This window comes from Rissa tridactyla, chromosome 6 (assembly GCF_028500815.1).
Source record: "Rissa tridactyla isolate bRisTri1 chromosome 6, bRisTri1.patW.cur.20221130, whole genome shotgun sequence".
NCBI classification, from domain to species: domain Eukaryota; kingdom Metazoa; phylum Chordata; class Aves; order Charadriiformes; family Laridae; genus Rissa; species Rissa tridactyla.
This window is the reverse complement of record NC_071471.1, coordinates 12,182,124-12,199,123: the sequence shown is the minus strand read 5'-3', so window position 1 is coordinate 12,199,123 and position 17,000 is coordinate 12,182,124. Positions and strand designations below refer to the sequence as shown.

General features: G+C 40.1%; 1 protein-coding gene across 12 annotated transcripts in view; it reads right to left on the bottom strand.

Annotated features, from left to right (window-relative positions):
• The window catches only part of STAG1 (stromal antigen 1), a 200,902-nt gene that overhangs the window by 113,695 nt on the left and 70,207 nt on the right, over positions 1–17,000 (bottom strand). For all 12 annotated transcript variants that reach the window (XM_054206620.1, XM_054206619.1, XM_054206621.1 and 9 more), the window contains one exon: positions 13,793–13,889. In XM_054206620.1, the coding sequence (XP_054062595.1) occupies positions 13,793–13,889 (97 nt within the window). The remainder of the gene's footprint in view (positions 1–13,792; positions 13,890–17,000) is intronic.

The window sequence follows — 17,000 nt, the reverse complement described above, 5'->3', positions numbered from 1 at the left end:
ACATTAATTAACACAAAGATAGTGGACTCAAGGGGAAAAATTAATCAAGTACCACTAAGGAAAAAGGAAAGAGGAAAAACACAGAGGAACATTCTAAGTAAGGCAGGTTTAATCTGGAAAATTACTTAAATCCTTATTACAATCCCCTCTTGGATTGTTTTGGATACTCTACCTTACAAATTTTAATATCAGAGTTAGTTGAAACAGTGTGTTTTGCTCAAATTAAAAATGGCCGCATAAATACAAGTATCATTGTGCCACTGATACTATTCTTTGTGGATATCCAAATGCAAAACACCACTTTTAATGGTGTTATTCTGCAGCCACAGAATAAAGCAGCCACCTTATTCCTCTGGTGTGTCTTACAGATTGGTGGAAGAATCTTTAAAGTGGGAAAAACAAAGCAATACTTGGGAAAACCAAAATATTCTAACATAACCTACAGCTAATGTTTTATTTTGTAAAGAGCATTTAGTTTTTCTCAGTATTTTGTAACAAACCACTCAGAATTTTTTTTTCTTTGCTTTTTCCCCCCCAGCTTTCAGCACTTCAGGCATCCTTTCCTTTTAAGATTTCTCAGTGCTCCCTCTCCCCCGCTATCAGTTTAAGATGTCTGGAAGTCATCTGTCTTTACTGTAATATGCTCACATTTTTAAGTTTAACCATAATGCTGAATTTTCTACGCAGCAGCCCTTTTTTTGTGATAACTACATTCTCAGCTCTAACTCCATGTCAACACAGCCTGTCTAGTAGTTGCTTTGTTGTCCGTCCCACACGAAGCTTTCCTCAAAGCCCACAACAAAAACACCAAAGGGTGGTATAATATGGATCAACTGGCTGATGAGAATATTCAAAAATGGAGTTACATTTTTAATTTATGGCCCCATTCTGCAGTATATTCTGGCTGTACCATTCTGCAGCAGCTTAAAGCAGCCCTGTAACATACTAATCAGATGAAAGGAGCATACTGCTATTTTGTCTGCTGAAGCAAAGCTGAACCACTGGGATGTACACCTGTCCGCCTCTCTCTTCTCCTGCTTCCTAAGCTCATCTGTGTAGAGGGGCCCTCACAGAGCGCACTCCTTTCTTGTCATTTTTGGAATCCATCCTTTTGCCTTATACTTTCCTGCCTTTAAAGGCACAAGTTTATCTCTTCATCCTTCATTCCACTGCTACAGATGTTTCCATTTCGCCTTCTCCTTGAATTTTCCCTATTAATGAGATCTCATGCATGCAATAATTTTTTTGTGGGATATTTACTACTTTTTTTGCTATTATTACTGGCTGATAAGAACTTAAAAGAAATTCATCAAGGATTGTCCATTTCAAAGTGCCTGCCACCTTACATTGTTTCCATGAGAGCAAAATCTCAAAATACCTAAGGGTTAAATGCATTTTTCAAAATAGTGGGACGTCTCTGGCTGTTTCCGACCAGAATGAATGGCAAGCTCTGCTCAGCGCCAGCAGGCAGAGAGGAACGCCACCGGGGGTGAGGAGTACAGACGCTCGCCTTTCCCAAGAGCAGCTTGTTGCCTCACCTTCCTTCGGAGCACCAGGAAACATTAGCCACTTCGGAAGATCGATTCTGTGTGTATTTCCCCGAAAGAAGGCTAGGGGATATCCATCTGTGCATTCATCTGTGCATGTTAAATCTAAATCCAAGCCCTGCAGTTTACCTCCAACTTGTCTCACATCTTCACAGCTCGGGCACTCAACCTGGGCCATAGTATTGCTCCTGATTTTATAACCTGCCAGAACGGGAGCAAAGCCAATGCAAGCAAGCTCGACTATTAACACTGTGTGCTACCATAAATACACTGTACAACTAAAACAGTGTACCATACTAATATGCATTACGCTGTACTGTACTATACTAATATTTCACCAGTACACAGTGGAGATCAATTAACTTAGTCACTTTGAATATGTTAAAATTCTTCCTTCCTTCCCCAACCTCTGATTATTTTTTCTTCCTCAAATGTATTAAACACCTCTGTAATCACTGCGTTAAGTTTACTAAGCTACCATTCACGCCCAAGGCAGTCAAAACCATATCCAACAATAATTTTATACCCCAATTAAGGAGGTAAAAGAAGTAATTATGGCATTATATACATAACATGCAAAGTAGCACTACAAAGTGATCATCGGCCAAAGTATCAGACAGCCAAAGCAATAAAGTAATATACCAAGTTAAACCAGCTGACAGGTTTTATAGGCCACCCTGTCTTTCTCAAGACCAAACAGCATATACCCAACAGTTATGACAGAGCACTGATAACGCCCTGTGAGCTGCTGAACCCGGCCACTGCTCCTTATCAGCAGAGCGCTTACATCAAGCCTCATGTGAATGCAGAGGCACCTCGGAAAGAGGGTTATGAGAAGTCTCCTACAAAATTCCATGCGGGACAGAGAAGATGCATATGGAATGATTCGTTATGTCTCAAAAAACACCCCAAGGATGTAGACAGTGAACTATCAGAGAGCTAAAGAAAGTGAATTTTCCACACAGCACATAAAAGTATAATAGTACTGTTACAAGGCTATCATGGAAAACAGAAAGAAAAAAAAAAAAGGTTGAAAATTAGATATCAAACAAATTTGAAAGTGAGAACATCCTTCACGGCTATTAGACAAAACGGGTCACAAGTGCCTATAACGGGCCTGGGCCGGTACCATTCCTGTTCGCAACGCTCTTCTGTGAGCAGCTACAATCGGAGCAGACAGACAAGACACACAGAGTGTTTAAAAATCTTCAGAGACCAAGTGTATTCTCCCACAACCAAAAAAAAACATTAAAAAAAAAAAAATCTATCTGCTTGACAGAAGTATAAGCAACTCCAAATATATACACATCATAAATTAAACTCGAAGCCATGGATTTAGTTATAAATTGTCAAAAATATATCTAACAGTGAAACATCATATAAGGGAGAATACGCTGTACTCTGCATACGATACCACGAAGTCAAATTCCTGCACCAACTACAAACCTTTGCTATCTTGATACTAGCCCCAGAAGACTGGAGTCTCCAGGAACAAAAAACCAACAAAAAACAATTACATTAATAACAAATCTTGAGAACAAAAAAGCAAACTAACTCATCCAGGTTTTCTGCATCACTATCGTTAAGATTAAACCCTTTGTAACTCAGATAAAGAATTCAAGACAGTTTGAATCTTTTATGACTCCTTTGTTAATCAGGACTTAAAATTCCAATCTGCTACTGAAATACCCTCAAGTGGCACCGGGAACCGGCATATATTTCTTCTGTATATTAATGGAAAGGATGACATCTTCTTGAAGCAAATTCAGCAGCAATTGGTTGAAAAGACTTAAAGTTCAACGGCTGCTAGGAAAATTACAAATCAAACTGCTGCCGATCCATAAACTCGATCTTCTCATAATTCAGAGCAAAAAGCTATTCTGTCACTGGTCACTTACCCACTGGCCAAATAATGAAGCAAGATATGAAAACAAACTGACACCTTCCCTCTGAACCTGAAAAGAACGTGGTTTGCCGCTACTCCACCAATGGTGCCATCCCAGGATGAAATTATGATTTCTAGTCAGGCTTAACAGTTGAATTTATTTCCTTCTGCCTTTAAAAGCAAATATGTTAGTGTACTTCATTCTCTACTTTGAATTGCAAGAATCAGTTAAGATTTTTGTTTTCTTAGGCCGTAGTTTTGGCATAGCCACCTCACTGCACATCAGAAGTAACTTGTCTTCAAAGACTCTAAAGAAAGAATTTTAACGATTTACACTATATTCCCCACTGACGCTTGCTTCGTAAGAACTGAGAATCCTCAGCTGGGTCTGAACTCTAAGTAAAACCTTAAGACGGGAAATTCTTGTTTCTGTACCTGATTCTGCATCTGGATGACGGAGACACTTTTGGCAAGGGGGACTCTACAGTTACCCCGTTTACAGCCTGGCACAGTTGCACAAACAGAAGCTCAATTCAATTTCTAAAATAAAACAGTAATTTGATTGAGCTGCAGCATGTAAGTTACAAAAAGATTCAAAAATTCCCTTAAAAATGCTTGACAGAATTTGCTGCATTTTAAAGAAAATTGTGCAAACTCTTAACGGCCCTGTGTTCAAATATGCACCTCCCTTTCTCATACACCACATCTCCTGGGAGCATTTCTGTATTTAGTGTCCTTTTGCTTGAGATACCTATCCATCATTACCTGTGGTAAGAAACGATACAAAATCAATCATTTAGTCTTTCTGAAACTACCAGTATTCATTAACTGCTCTTTCAATACAGTGATAATCCAAGCACATTATTAATTTGTAGGCAGGTATCTTATTTCACACAGTTTTAAAGAACTTCTTGCTATTTGGCTTTACTAAATTTCAAGAACAGTCACTTCATAATGTCAACAATTCTTTTTAAACCACTGTCATTTTTTGGTTATATCTTAGAAATGTATCACTACTACCTCTTATAATGGAGCTACCTACATTACCTTGTCCTTCAGTTCACACTGTTGGCCAAATAATCTTGATCCAGAACCAGATCATCCAGTGCCACCCCCTGCCCTGGGCAGGGATACCTCCCACCAGACCAGGTTGCTCCAAGCCCCATCCAACCTGGCCTTGAACCCCTCCAGGGATGGGGCAGCCACAGCTTCTCTGGGCAACCTGGGCCAGTGTCCCACCACCCTCACAGCCAAGAATTTCTTCCTTAGATCTCATCTAAATCTCCCCTCTTCCAGTTTGAGGCCATTACCCCTTGTGCTATCACTACATGCCCTTGTAAAAAGCCCCTCCAGCTTTCTTGTAGGAGCCCTTCAGATACTGGAAAGCTGCTATAAGGTCTCCCCGGAGCCTTCTCTTCTCCAGGCTGAATCCCCCCAGCTCTCTCAGCCTGTCCTCACAGCAGAGGGGCTCCAGCCCTCTCAGCATCTCCATGGATGATCTGGGGTAAAACGTGGTTTAATCCTTGAGAATTTTGGGATCTGATAATTTCTAGTCTAAAAAAAAAAAAAGTTATTTCAAATAACAACATGGTTGGCTATATCTATGTAATTAAGCATATCTGCAATAAGTTTTCAGTCCCAAAAGTTGTTAAAAGTCTTTCTAGTCCATTTTCCCATTATCAGTTACCTCATTCAACTTACAAGTTATCCAGAACGCTTATTTCAATAATGATGAAATAAACAAAATAAATAGTAGAGATTAAGTTAAATCTGACACATTACATTAAAGGCATTTCAAAAGACGATGTTATGAGGTTGTAGAAGCTTATTTCCACAACAGCTGGGGCCTGTTAAACTCCCCAGACTACTCCTGAGAGAAAAGGCTTTTGAATCAGCCAAAGGTGTTTTAACTTCCTAACTCCCGAGTTCATTCCTTTACGAAATCAGGCTGTTTCAGATTGAAACGCCCAGGGCCCGACGCTACAGGTGGAGACCACCAATACCAGTTGTCCTCAGCTGAAATTTAAGCTAATGCTCTTAACAGAAAGAAGTGTGAAACGTTTCTACTTGTGTGCTCGCTCCTCGGCTATTGTTGCCCCCGGGCCGGGTTCAGCTCTGCCAGGGGTTATCAGTTCCTGATTTAACCACGGGCGCGGAGACTGCTCCTCACTGGTCTGCCAAGATTTGGTAAGAGTTTTGTACAACTCCCTTTTCCAGCCTTCCCGGTACCCAAAAACATTGCTCATGGTTGAGGTTAAAGATGAGTGAGGCGATATGATCAGATTTGACATAGGCAGGGAAAGAAGCAGGTAGTAGTGGAATGCGAGCAGCATTATAACTGCTTAAGAGCCCACTTTTCTTTTTGCAAATTTAGATGTATTTTTCACTCACGCTGGTCTTTTTCTTCTATATCCAGCTCCTGTTGAATGCTTGCAGATTAGGAGAATATTGGATTTGTTTTAACTGCTTTCCTTGTGCCAAACAATAAGACCTTTTCATTAGGATGTAGACCTTCTTAATCATGCCTGTCTTTTTCTCTTCAAAAGTAATTACTGAAGTGTGTACTAGCTTACACTAGTACACGACACTTAATAAAATAACTCTATGGCTTCCTTACTGCAAAAAAGAGAGAATTGTAATTACCGTGTTTGCTGAGAGGAATGTCATTTTGGGGATTTAATTTATACCCTTGGCGTGGAAAACTCTGACTCAACCTTCAGCAGAATTTGCATCTTTGGAAAGACCAGGGACATGAGGAGCCTCCCTGTTTGTAATCCAGTGAGAAAGTGCCAACATCTAGTTGTACTTGATTGCTTTTCACAATTAGTTTCTGTCTTCACAGAAAGTACCATCTATGTCACCTGAAAAAAATCCAGCAACGCATCTAATGCATCGGTAGAGACAAACTCATATACAGGCATAATTTGCTCACAAATCTTAGAACAATACTGTAAAAAAAAAACAAACCCAAACATAATCAAAATTATGGTTTTTCTTATCTGCTTAGTACAGAGGTGTCCCTCCTGTAACAAATTTGCATGATACAGAAAACAGACTAAGCATAAAGAGGAAACGACACAGATCTGGCTGGTAAGGCAGCAGCTACTCTGAATCATTAACAGCAAGAGGTATTTATTGCTCTGCTCTAAAAAAAAAAAAAAAGTTGTAGCATTAAAGCACCATCGATCTGAGAGAGACTTCTCAAACAGTAACTTCACAGCCACACAAGTAGTGCCATTTTCCAGATCGATGCGTAGGTAATTAAATGAATACGGTGGAAAACAAGGAGTAATATTTGATAGCCTGACACAATTTATCTCCAATGAGCGGTGCCACAAATAATTTTACAAGCTATGAATTGAGTCAGCAGTAGACAGGAGCAGAACTCAGACTTTGTTCCGCGCTCACAAGGAGCGCTTTCAGTTTCAGCAGAGATTTGAAGGCGTTACACAGAATTGGCAGTGCAGAACTTGCTCTTAGACTATAATTTTAAAGGTAATTTGTCTTTCCTTACATTATACATTTGCTCTAAAATATTCTAGCATCGCAAGTTCTGTCAAGTAATTCAATAAATTGATTTTAAATTATTTGAAAGTTTATATTAATTCATGTTAATAAATTACTTACTAGATGATTTTAAGATAGATTATTTTTGGTCTGCTGGCGTACTTGAAACATGAACAGTTCAACATATTCACGTAGAAAGTAATAAAAAAAAAATATATAAATGTTTGGTTTAAATTACTGTTGCTCCTGTTAGCAATTCATAGGGTGAAATCTTGGACTGAAGTCAGACCTCGGCACAGCAGGGATTTCATTCCGATTCTGAAACCACAGACCAACATACCCTTCATTCACGTCACCTGTGCCGAATGCCTGTGGGTTTCTTCCCCCACTAGTTTCTGAAAATAGTAGAATGCACCTTTTTGGGAAAAAGAGGCCATTATTTCACAAGTGGCTATAAAACATGATGTACTATTTAAAATCTTTTTTTCACTTTCAGATCTGAATATTTATTTTATTTAATTTTTCAAGGCTTCTGTCCCCAGCAGACTTAGGGAAATGCAAAGCTTAAAGAACCAAAAAAAAAAAAAAATCATTTTGTAGCAATTTTTCCCATAGCCAAATAAACTTTGAAAAGCAAAAGAATAGAAAAAGAAGTAGTAAGGAAGAAAGAGTACACGGGATGGAAAGTACAGATACCATTCAGCAGCAAACATGAAGAAATACTGAAACTCTTTTTGGTTTAAAATGGATGCACACGCTGAAACTTAAGCTTTAGTTTCAAGAATATCAGCAAATATCAACCATTTGTACATTTCCACAAAAAAATGATTTTGACGTAACCATATTAATTGTCAGGTGTTTGATATGGACTTTTTAACCTCACCTATCTTCATTTAAAGAACTGAACTGCTGAAACACTTAATGCACGTCTGCTAATCTGATTTGTCTTCCACCCAAGCCAGTTAATGATTTGCATCTTATTTGCAGTTTGAATTTTATAAGCTCTCCCTGCGAGGTAAACACACTGTAAAAATTACCTCAAGGCTCAGAAATAAGACGTACGAAGTTCAGGTCTGGTTTATATACACCACGCACGAAATTAAAATTAAGTCATTTCCACCTTTCAGTTTTACCTTCCCATTTTTGATTGTAGTTAACAGCACGTTTGTAACTGCCTCATGTAGGTGTTGGGGGTATATTTATTTCTGTATACTATGCATACAAAACATTTTATAAATCCTTGACATTATGACTGAAATCACGTATGAGTAAGCATCAATTTTTTTAACGTGCATTAGTCCTTTGCCACTTCTCCCCTATACTCACACGCTAAAAAGGTATTTTGTTGAAAAAACTGAGAAAGCATATTTCCTACCCTTAATAAAAATACATAACAACATTATTTTCCAATTCATTCAAAATTCTAAACGTTTATGATATCAATTTCTCAATAATACATGAATGACTGAAGAGATAAAGCTTTTTAACGCATGCCAAAGCCAGCAACATTTCTCACTAACAATTTGCAGTTCCTTACGAAAGGACCATTTGCAGGAAATTGTATTTATCAAACAGTCTTCTTGCCGTGCTCAGTAACATCCACCTCTATAGAGCAATATTATTCCATTGATCACGAAACAAAACTGTGTACAAATAAATCATAAAAGATTTTTTTTTAATCCATTACTCTATTTACAATGTTATACCCCCTATTAAAACATTATTAATCAGAGTAAATAACACTACTTCCTGGCTAATTTGCTTTCTGAAATCCTGTCCAACAGCAAAGAAAGCAGTTGTTTGTTCCTTTCTTTTGCCAGACCGTACAATGGCTGCTTCACAGAGCTTTTTCCTGGTTTTAGTCTTCAATTTCCTTTGTCAAAAAGAGAAATCTATTAGCTTGCCATTAATTAAGAGCATAGAATATTAATAAAAATCAAAGCGAGCATGCATCCTACATTCAAGCACGCTAACTAGGAGCTCCTGCACTCATTGACTCAGTTTGCAACACTGAATGACAGCATTTTGCAGAGGAGTTTACTAGAATGGGCAAGGAAGACCTGGGGATGGAGGCTCCCGCAGGAAGAGAAGGTGGATACCCCAGGGCTCTGACTCAGGAGGAGAAAGGCCACAATGAAGTCCCGCTTTAAGCACTGGGCAAAAGGCTCACACAGAGATTCCTGATTACTCACAACTGAAAAACAACACCCCAACCCTGAACAACTCCAGCAACCACGGCTGACGGGTGGCAGTTTGAACATTTCGTCATGAAGGTTTAATTCCACACAAGCAGCTAAAGAGAATATTTCAAGGGGGAGTGTAAGATATGAGAAACATCATATGGAGGAATTCCACCTGCCTCCTTCGCCAGCTACTCCTAAAAAACCCCTCTAGTGTGGCAAATCACAAAACTACATAAACGGGGAGCTCCTTGCAATCCAGAGAAGGCTACAGCACTGCCAGGAATTTCTCAGAAAGGGAGTCCCACCAGCTACCTACAGGTTTCTGGCTTACCTATCAGAAAAGAAGTGAGAGGGAAGGAGAGGGATGGGGGAGAAAGAATGGGAATAATTTCACTATGTACTTGAACGCAGTCAAGTAGTTCTCTTCAACTATGCCAGAGATCTTTTTTCCCTGCAAAAGGCGGCTTTTCTTACAGGGACTCGGTGCGTTGGTCTGTCCTTCACAGCTTTAAGAGCCTGTTTCAACCACGAATTGCTTCTGGTTGGGGAAAAAAATAATATGTATTCCACAAGCATGGCTCTCCGCCTTTAAAATGTAGAAAGGTCAGAGTGCTTGTGGGGTTTTCTGTTTGTTTTCTATCAATAACAGACGGGAAAAGCAGACAGCAAGGCAGATACCCCAGTCAGCTCTAAATCCACGGAGCTCCAGAAATGGAAACAGCCTGGTTGTCATAGCAGCGGAGCATGATACCTGAGCTAATTACTCAGTCTGAGAGGCAGTGCTAATTAGCCCAGATGCAGCATCATACTGACACAGTTATAAACCTTCTGGGACCTGGGCACGCACACCGCTGATTAGACATTTCAGCTTGCTCACGGCGAGCTCAGAAATCTCCGCATACTACGCCGTGCTTTACATAACAGGGGGGAAAAAAGAAAAAAAGGAAAAAAAGGAAAAATATGCTCCTACAAAGAAGCAAGCAATGGAAAAGAGCTCTCAAAAAACCCGAGAAAGCTGATGTGCAGCTCTTCTGCAAGACAGCAGCATGCCTGTATCCACAACCAAAGGACGACATTGGAAATGGAAATCTCAATCGTACAGATACAATTCCACCCCCGGCCAAGTGAAAGTTATTTGAAAACTCAGTTTGTCATCACAACAACCTAAATTCACAAAGTTCCCTCTTATCTAAAAATGCAAACCCCTAAATTAAGTTCCTGGCTGAGAAGTAAGAAGGTAAATACACCACCACCGGCTTTACAGATTGTAAATACTGGGGAAAACAAATACCCACCAGCACCAAGCAAACCTGCTTGTTTCAAGGACTGGAAACAGTATTCATTTGCTGCTTTTTCCAGGAAGAAGTAGTATTTTAAAACTAAGGTTTTCATCTTTCTGAAGTACTATCTGACACAAGTTCCTCCCCCTAGGAGCAGCAATGCATTTGAAAAGCCTGGGAAACAATAAGCGAATAGGTGAGTTTATCGGTCCTTGTTAACCGTTATTCCGCCACAGAAATACCACACAGCATAGTGGAGAAGACCACACACACTGGGAAAGGCAGGGATTTCTGCCGGTGTTCTTGAAGAACCAAAAATAGCAAGATAAAGGGAAAATTCTTTAAGAAACTATTTCACTCCTTTGTAATCACAATCGGGAAAGGCAGCAAATATACACATTGAGCAGGCAAACCAGTGGAAAGATGGCGTGGAAAGTGATTTAATTCAACTCCCGTGCAAATCCAGTTATTGAATTGAGATGCTTTTGGTAGCTCAACAGAACAAACTTCTAATTTATACCACATTGTCCTTTAAAACCCCAGAAAGATTACTGCTGTCATGCTAAAACCAAATCTCTCATGTTTTAAAGGACATTATTGTATGAATCGGAACACATTATACAGAAAGCAACTGATTAAATAGATACTTGGAAGAGCTGACAAAGGACAGACGTGCTTGAATATTTGGTTTATATTTATTCAATTTTAAGTTGCACAGATCTTTTAAGTTCACCTGCAAAATACATTAATTTTACAATTCTTTAGTATTAATAATTTACATAGCAAGCAATATTATTCATATTTACAAGAGATCACTTCTCATTGCAGGAACATCTCTAGGCAAAGCTGGAGGATGCAGAGACGTTCATTCAAGTGCGTGCACCACCCAAGAGAATGGGATAAAAATACAAAAATCAATGTTTCTCTAACCAGAAAGATATTTTTGTCAGCATCAACACTGTTGCTAAATAAAAGAGTTTGGCCTAAACGATTTCTAATTACAGGCAGAAAACAGGCACACACTCTTCACCTGCTTAAAACTTTTGAGAGGAACATCAAGCTAAGTGTGTTTTGCATGTATTTAGATATCAAGTAATTCTAAGCACTAGTCAAAAGGTCGATTTAGAAACCTAGCACCACTTTCAAAGTTTCCTGAGGAACCTCCTCCCAAGCCATTTGCCCTCCTCCCTTCCAGCAAATGGTCAGAAAGTTAGATATGTTATCCGTAAGCCTTTAGATCCCAAGAAGGCTGGAGAATCCCGGACAATGTTAGTGAAGCAAACTGAAAAGACGACATTAGGGAATACTGAGGAAGATAAAGCAGCCATTGAGATTCATGAGGAGCTACTACTTATCAGAAATGGAAATAAACAACAATGTCAACAAAGGCTTTAAAGGGTAATAAAAATGTCCTAATAGAGCATATGATCTTCCCATGAAACAGAAACTTAGTGCTCCTCACAGAAAATCCCCAGATTTCCATACTCATTTCCATTAAGGACAGCTTGGTATGCTTTTTACTTTAAGTGCACTATCAATAAAACCCACTCTCTTCTGAGAAAGTTTTCACTTGTTCTAGAAAACAGGCACAGTACTGGAAACTGGAAAGAACAGAACTGTTTGCCGGGATTTTAATCCTGTTTACAGCTGTTACTGTACCCACTGCAAAAATTCCCAGAGAGAAATAAATCCCCCAAATGCACTGTAAACTCAGGGGATAAGCCATTTTTGCTTCCTTTCTCCTGTCGTTGGGGACCAGAAGGCCACTAACGCAAGCTGAGCGGAGCGCTGTCCCTGAGGGCTGAAAATGGACAGAAAGTCACCATTAAAAAAAAAAAAAAAGAAAAAGAAGAAAAGCGAGTAAATGACATCAGCCACTCGAAGCGCTGAGGCTTCGCAGCCAGTAAAGGAAAGCTTTTCTGGGAAGCAATTGCTTGAGCAGCATATGGCTGACAGCGGGCATTCAGCCTGCACCCGTCGGTAACAAGAAGTTAAAAAATATGAATCTTCTGAGATTCTAAGAGGCCTGCTTTCTCTAACAAGGAGAAAGAAAGGAAGCAGAAATTAGAGAGCAGCAGGGGAGTTAAGATATATTTATGACATGCCTCCACCAAAAGCTTGCATCAACAAGAATAAAAACATATGGCCAAGGATCCCTTTGCTTTAATGCTGCCCAAATTCTTAGAAAGAAGCTTGTGGGGTTTTTTTTTTTTTCATATGCACCTTTAGGAAAGTGTTAAAAAGAAAAAGCAAACAGACTACAACTACTTTCACATAAGCTGCCAAACAAGTCTGAAAAACATTTTAGGGAATCTGTGTGAAGAGTGCAGAGACTGACACAGGCTGGTAATCCAAACCCTATGCTACAGCCCTTTCACAGAATGCTTCCAGAGCTTCAGCCTCTCCTACCATCCACAGAATCAGTTTATTTCCTTAAGCTATGGAAAAAGGGTTCCTGAAGCTCCTGATGGCTCGTAATTATTTTCTCTGATGCTTTTAACTGTACTTGGGACTTCTCCTTATACTTAAGAAGGAAGTAAAGGGACTTCTAGCCGGATCATTTGATGTCTGAAGATATATTCCCGTATCAGTTACAAGACAGAGAAAAATAATTTCTGAATTGTAGCTTATTTTCAATTCTACTCAAAGCAAATTATAGGAAGCATCAGGAAATAGTAAATAGTTTGGTTCTGGGCGCTACAGAGAGCAGAGCTGTGTCTTTCTTTTCAAAGCTGAGTTAACTGAAAAAAGACAGCGCATTAAAAATTCATTAGAAGGTACAGTGCGGCAACAGAACGCCAGAAAGACTGACGGCCGCAGGCCTGGTAATGGAGACTGCTTAAATCGGGGCTAACAGGCAGGCCGCTTGCTGCTGACTTGGTAAAGTATTACAGAGGAAGAAATAAGATTGGTGCTTCATCCAGAAGAAATCTTTCTTGCTAATTGAAGTCAACTGAAGCCTGACTCCTTCCTCTTCAGTTGTAATAAAATCTCATTTTCCTAAAAAGAAAGAAAAAAGAGCAAAGTTAAGTATAGCTACCTAATACTAATTCTTGTAATAAAAAAACATCGGTAAGAAATAGAAAGGGGCAGTAAAGATACGCCTACCTTGATTAACAGGTCTTGTGTCTCCTTTTGCTGACGAGTAGAGTATCTCTCTGAGCATTTGTTTAGGATGATGACAGGAAAGTGGGAAAAAGAAAGTGTAGGCCCTTGACAAACAAGCTTTAAATAAAATTATTCTTGAACGTAGACAATATTTCTATATAAACCATGCATACGAGGAGTACCAATCCGCGTGCCTCCCACATCTTTACCAGCATTTGCACTAACACGCGTTTGTACGACTGTCAGATTTATTCTATACAACTCGTTTCCAACGTTCTGTACCTCGACATCCTGAACACTGGATAAAGAAGTTGATTAAATCCAGAAGTGCTATGTCCCTGTCTTGTTTATATGATTCAATCCAGTCGTCCACCACAGACTGTCAAGAAAAAAAGAATACTTATCAGAGACTCTTAAAAAGTGTTTTATTAAAGGCAAATGACTTATTCTTTTCAGAATATAATTTTATAACTGAGCATTTATTTTGCATAATTATACATGTGTACAAATTCAGAAATCTATACCCCTTCTCTCAGGGTGGAGACAGAACAAATATTGTTAGAGAACAGAACTATACGCATCGCTTTCTGGTATTAAAATTGTATAAACACAGGTTCAAATTGAAATTATTGTAATTCCTCAAAACTCTACTTGCATTATTTATCCAGTTTCAAAATTGCGTTGAAAAAACAAACACTATAATTCCATTCAGAATGACCAACATATAGATAGTCCCAGAAAACTGATGAGCAGAAACACTGTGGGATAAAAACAGAATTGATATTGCATAGCGCGCATCTCAGTATTTATAAAGGCCAAAGAGCGTGTGGGTCATTCAGAAACACTGTACAGAGTTCAGGGAGACAGAATGCAATGAGGAATACCCGGTAAATAAAAACAATACACAGAAGTTGTTCTTACAGCCTTTGGGAGTCAATAAGCTGCCTGAGTCAGAGTTTCAATCCGCATTCAGAACTGTAAGGAGCCAGGAGATATTTTTATAATCAGTGATGCGCAGGCGTTACTACGAGTAACAGCAGGGAGGAGGACAGAGAGCATACAGGTGTCAAAACCATTTGTCATTAATCTCTGGGGACACAAAGTGTGCCTCAGTCGCTTGAGGAGAAAGGGCACTACCTGACTGTTGCCAGTCAACATACGAGGGCAATCAGAGCAGCAGAAGGCGTCCATGGCAGATCCCCAGCAGCAGAAAGGAACGCAGAGACATAGCACTGCCACCCCATACAGGTACTCACCCTACCACTCTCACTGCGGAACCCCAGCACAATATTTACAACTCCAGATGTAGGCAAAACGAAGCAATGTGGGCAAAACAAACAAAATAACTACGGAAAAGCTTAAAAACAGTTGTAGAAAAGCAAGAGGGTTCTGTGAGGTCCTTTCTCAGCCTGCTCCATCCTTAAGGAACACAAGTACGGCTTCCTTTCAGGTCACTAAAACACAATATTCCAAGTTTCTCAGTTGCATTAACACTGAAGGTAAGGAATTGTGTATATTTAATGTAACCAATTACTGTATTTTACTTATTTTATGAGGGAAAATTATTTATGCCACTGTTCCATACCTGTAGCAGCATTACGAGAAGCCTGATGAAGCTATCAGAGCGCACCTTGCACATGGATTATTTTATATTGGAGAGTTCAGGTTTACAATGAATGTCTAGAAAATTAATTTAAAAAAATCCTAAACGCACACACGCCACCACCATCCCCACGCAACCAGCATCCAACTCTGATGAAAAAGAACAAATAGGAAAGACAAAATCTGAACAATTGGATCTCTTAGAAAAATTTTGCCTCTTTCTAAACAGGTGGATGTAAAGATAGGGTCTTGAAAAATCCCTCTGCAGTTTTGAGCTTATCCAAGTGCAAACTCCCTGATTGCCAGCAGGACCTTGGCAAGGGTAGGAGAGAAGGGAAGCAGCAAGGAAACAGTTGTGGACATGCTAGAGACATCCGCAACTCTGTGACCCCAGCCAAAACACCCCCCGTTTAACACACATCGCTACACTCGTTCCTACCCCAGAACCAGGCCACACTATCAGGACTGTATTCAACAACCAGCATGAGCCTCTAAATGTGCGATTTGCCAGGAAACTAAGTTTTCAGAGGTTTTGTTTACCAATATACACACATGCATGCCCAGCAGGAGAAGATCTCACAAAGAGGTCTGTCTGCTGCTGAGAAGAAATCAAAAGGCAAGTCTTGGCCTCAAATTCATCTTCACGCAAGCTGAGGAAACACGAAGCAGCAGCACAAAACCAGTTATCCGAAATGCTTCACTGTTCTTCCATCATGAATTTAGACCTGTTCCTGTAGGTATCAATCACTTCCATCAATCAGCAGAATTCTCAGGGCACATAAACCCAAAGGTAAAAATTATTTACTAAACCAAATATTGACAAAGCTTAATGAGCTGACTGCTGGTGCACTACCAACCCGCAACAGTTGTTTGAACAGCTCTATCAGCACAGATCGCAGAACAACGTGCAATTGCCAGCAGCTATTTTTTTCACTGAAGAGAACAGCTGCCGTGCTGGGTCAGACCACAGGTACCCCTACCCCACAGGGCGTATTCTGTAGGGAAAAATCATAAGAATAGGGCAAGAATATACTGATTCTTCCAAGTTACTCTCCCAGACTCTTAAGACCCTAGAGTACTTCTCCTCTCATGAAAGCGTTAATTATTCACTGCAAAAAAAAAAAAAATCGTTTTGTTTTAAACTTGCTGGTCTATTTGATGCCACCTAATTCTTATGGAAGAGAAAACAAACCTCAAGCCCGTGTTTGTAATTTCCATGCTTCCGTCTGGTCACCTCTTTTCAGGCAGAAGAATCACGGAATGGTTTGGGTTGGAAGGGACCTTAAAGTCCACCCAGTGCCATCCCCTGCCCTGGGCAGGGACACCTCCCACCAGACCAGGCTGCTCCCAGCCCCATCCAACCTGGCCTTGAACCCCTCCAGGGATGGGGCAGCCACAGCTGCTCTGGGCAACCTGGGCCAGGGGCTCACCCCCCTCACAGCGAAGAATTTCTGCCTGAGATCTCGTCTAAATCTCCCCTCTTTCAGTGTAGAACCATCCCCCCTCGTCCCATGGCTCCCCTCCCTGATCCAGAGTCCCTCCCCATCTCTCCTGGAGCCCTTTTAGGGACTGGGAGGCTGCTATACGGTCTCCTGGAGCCTTCTCTTCTGCGCCATGCAGCTTGCACAGAAACACTTCCATATCTTTATCTCTTCTCACTCTTGTCACACATCTCTTCACAGTTTCTGAAGTCTACTATATTCTTCTTTGAGCCTGGGAAATCTCAGATGCTTTTCCAGAGTGTTAATAACTAGTTCACCAGTATCTGTGCACTGTCCACAGCCTAGTTCCACATCAAACATTCCCCATAGAAGCAAGGCTGGCCCGAGATATTCCTTTCCACGTTGTCTTACTCCCATTTCTTGCTACAACATACTGCCTTTTCAGC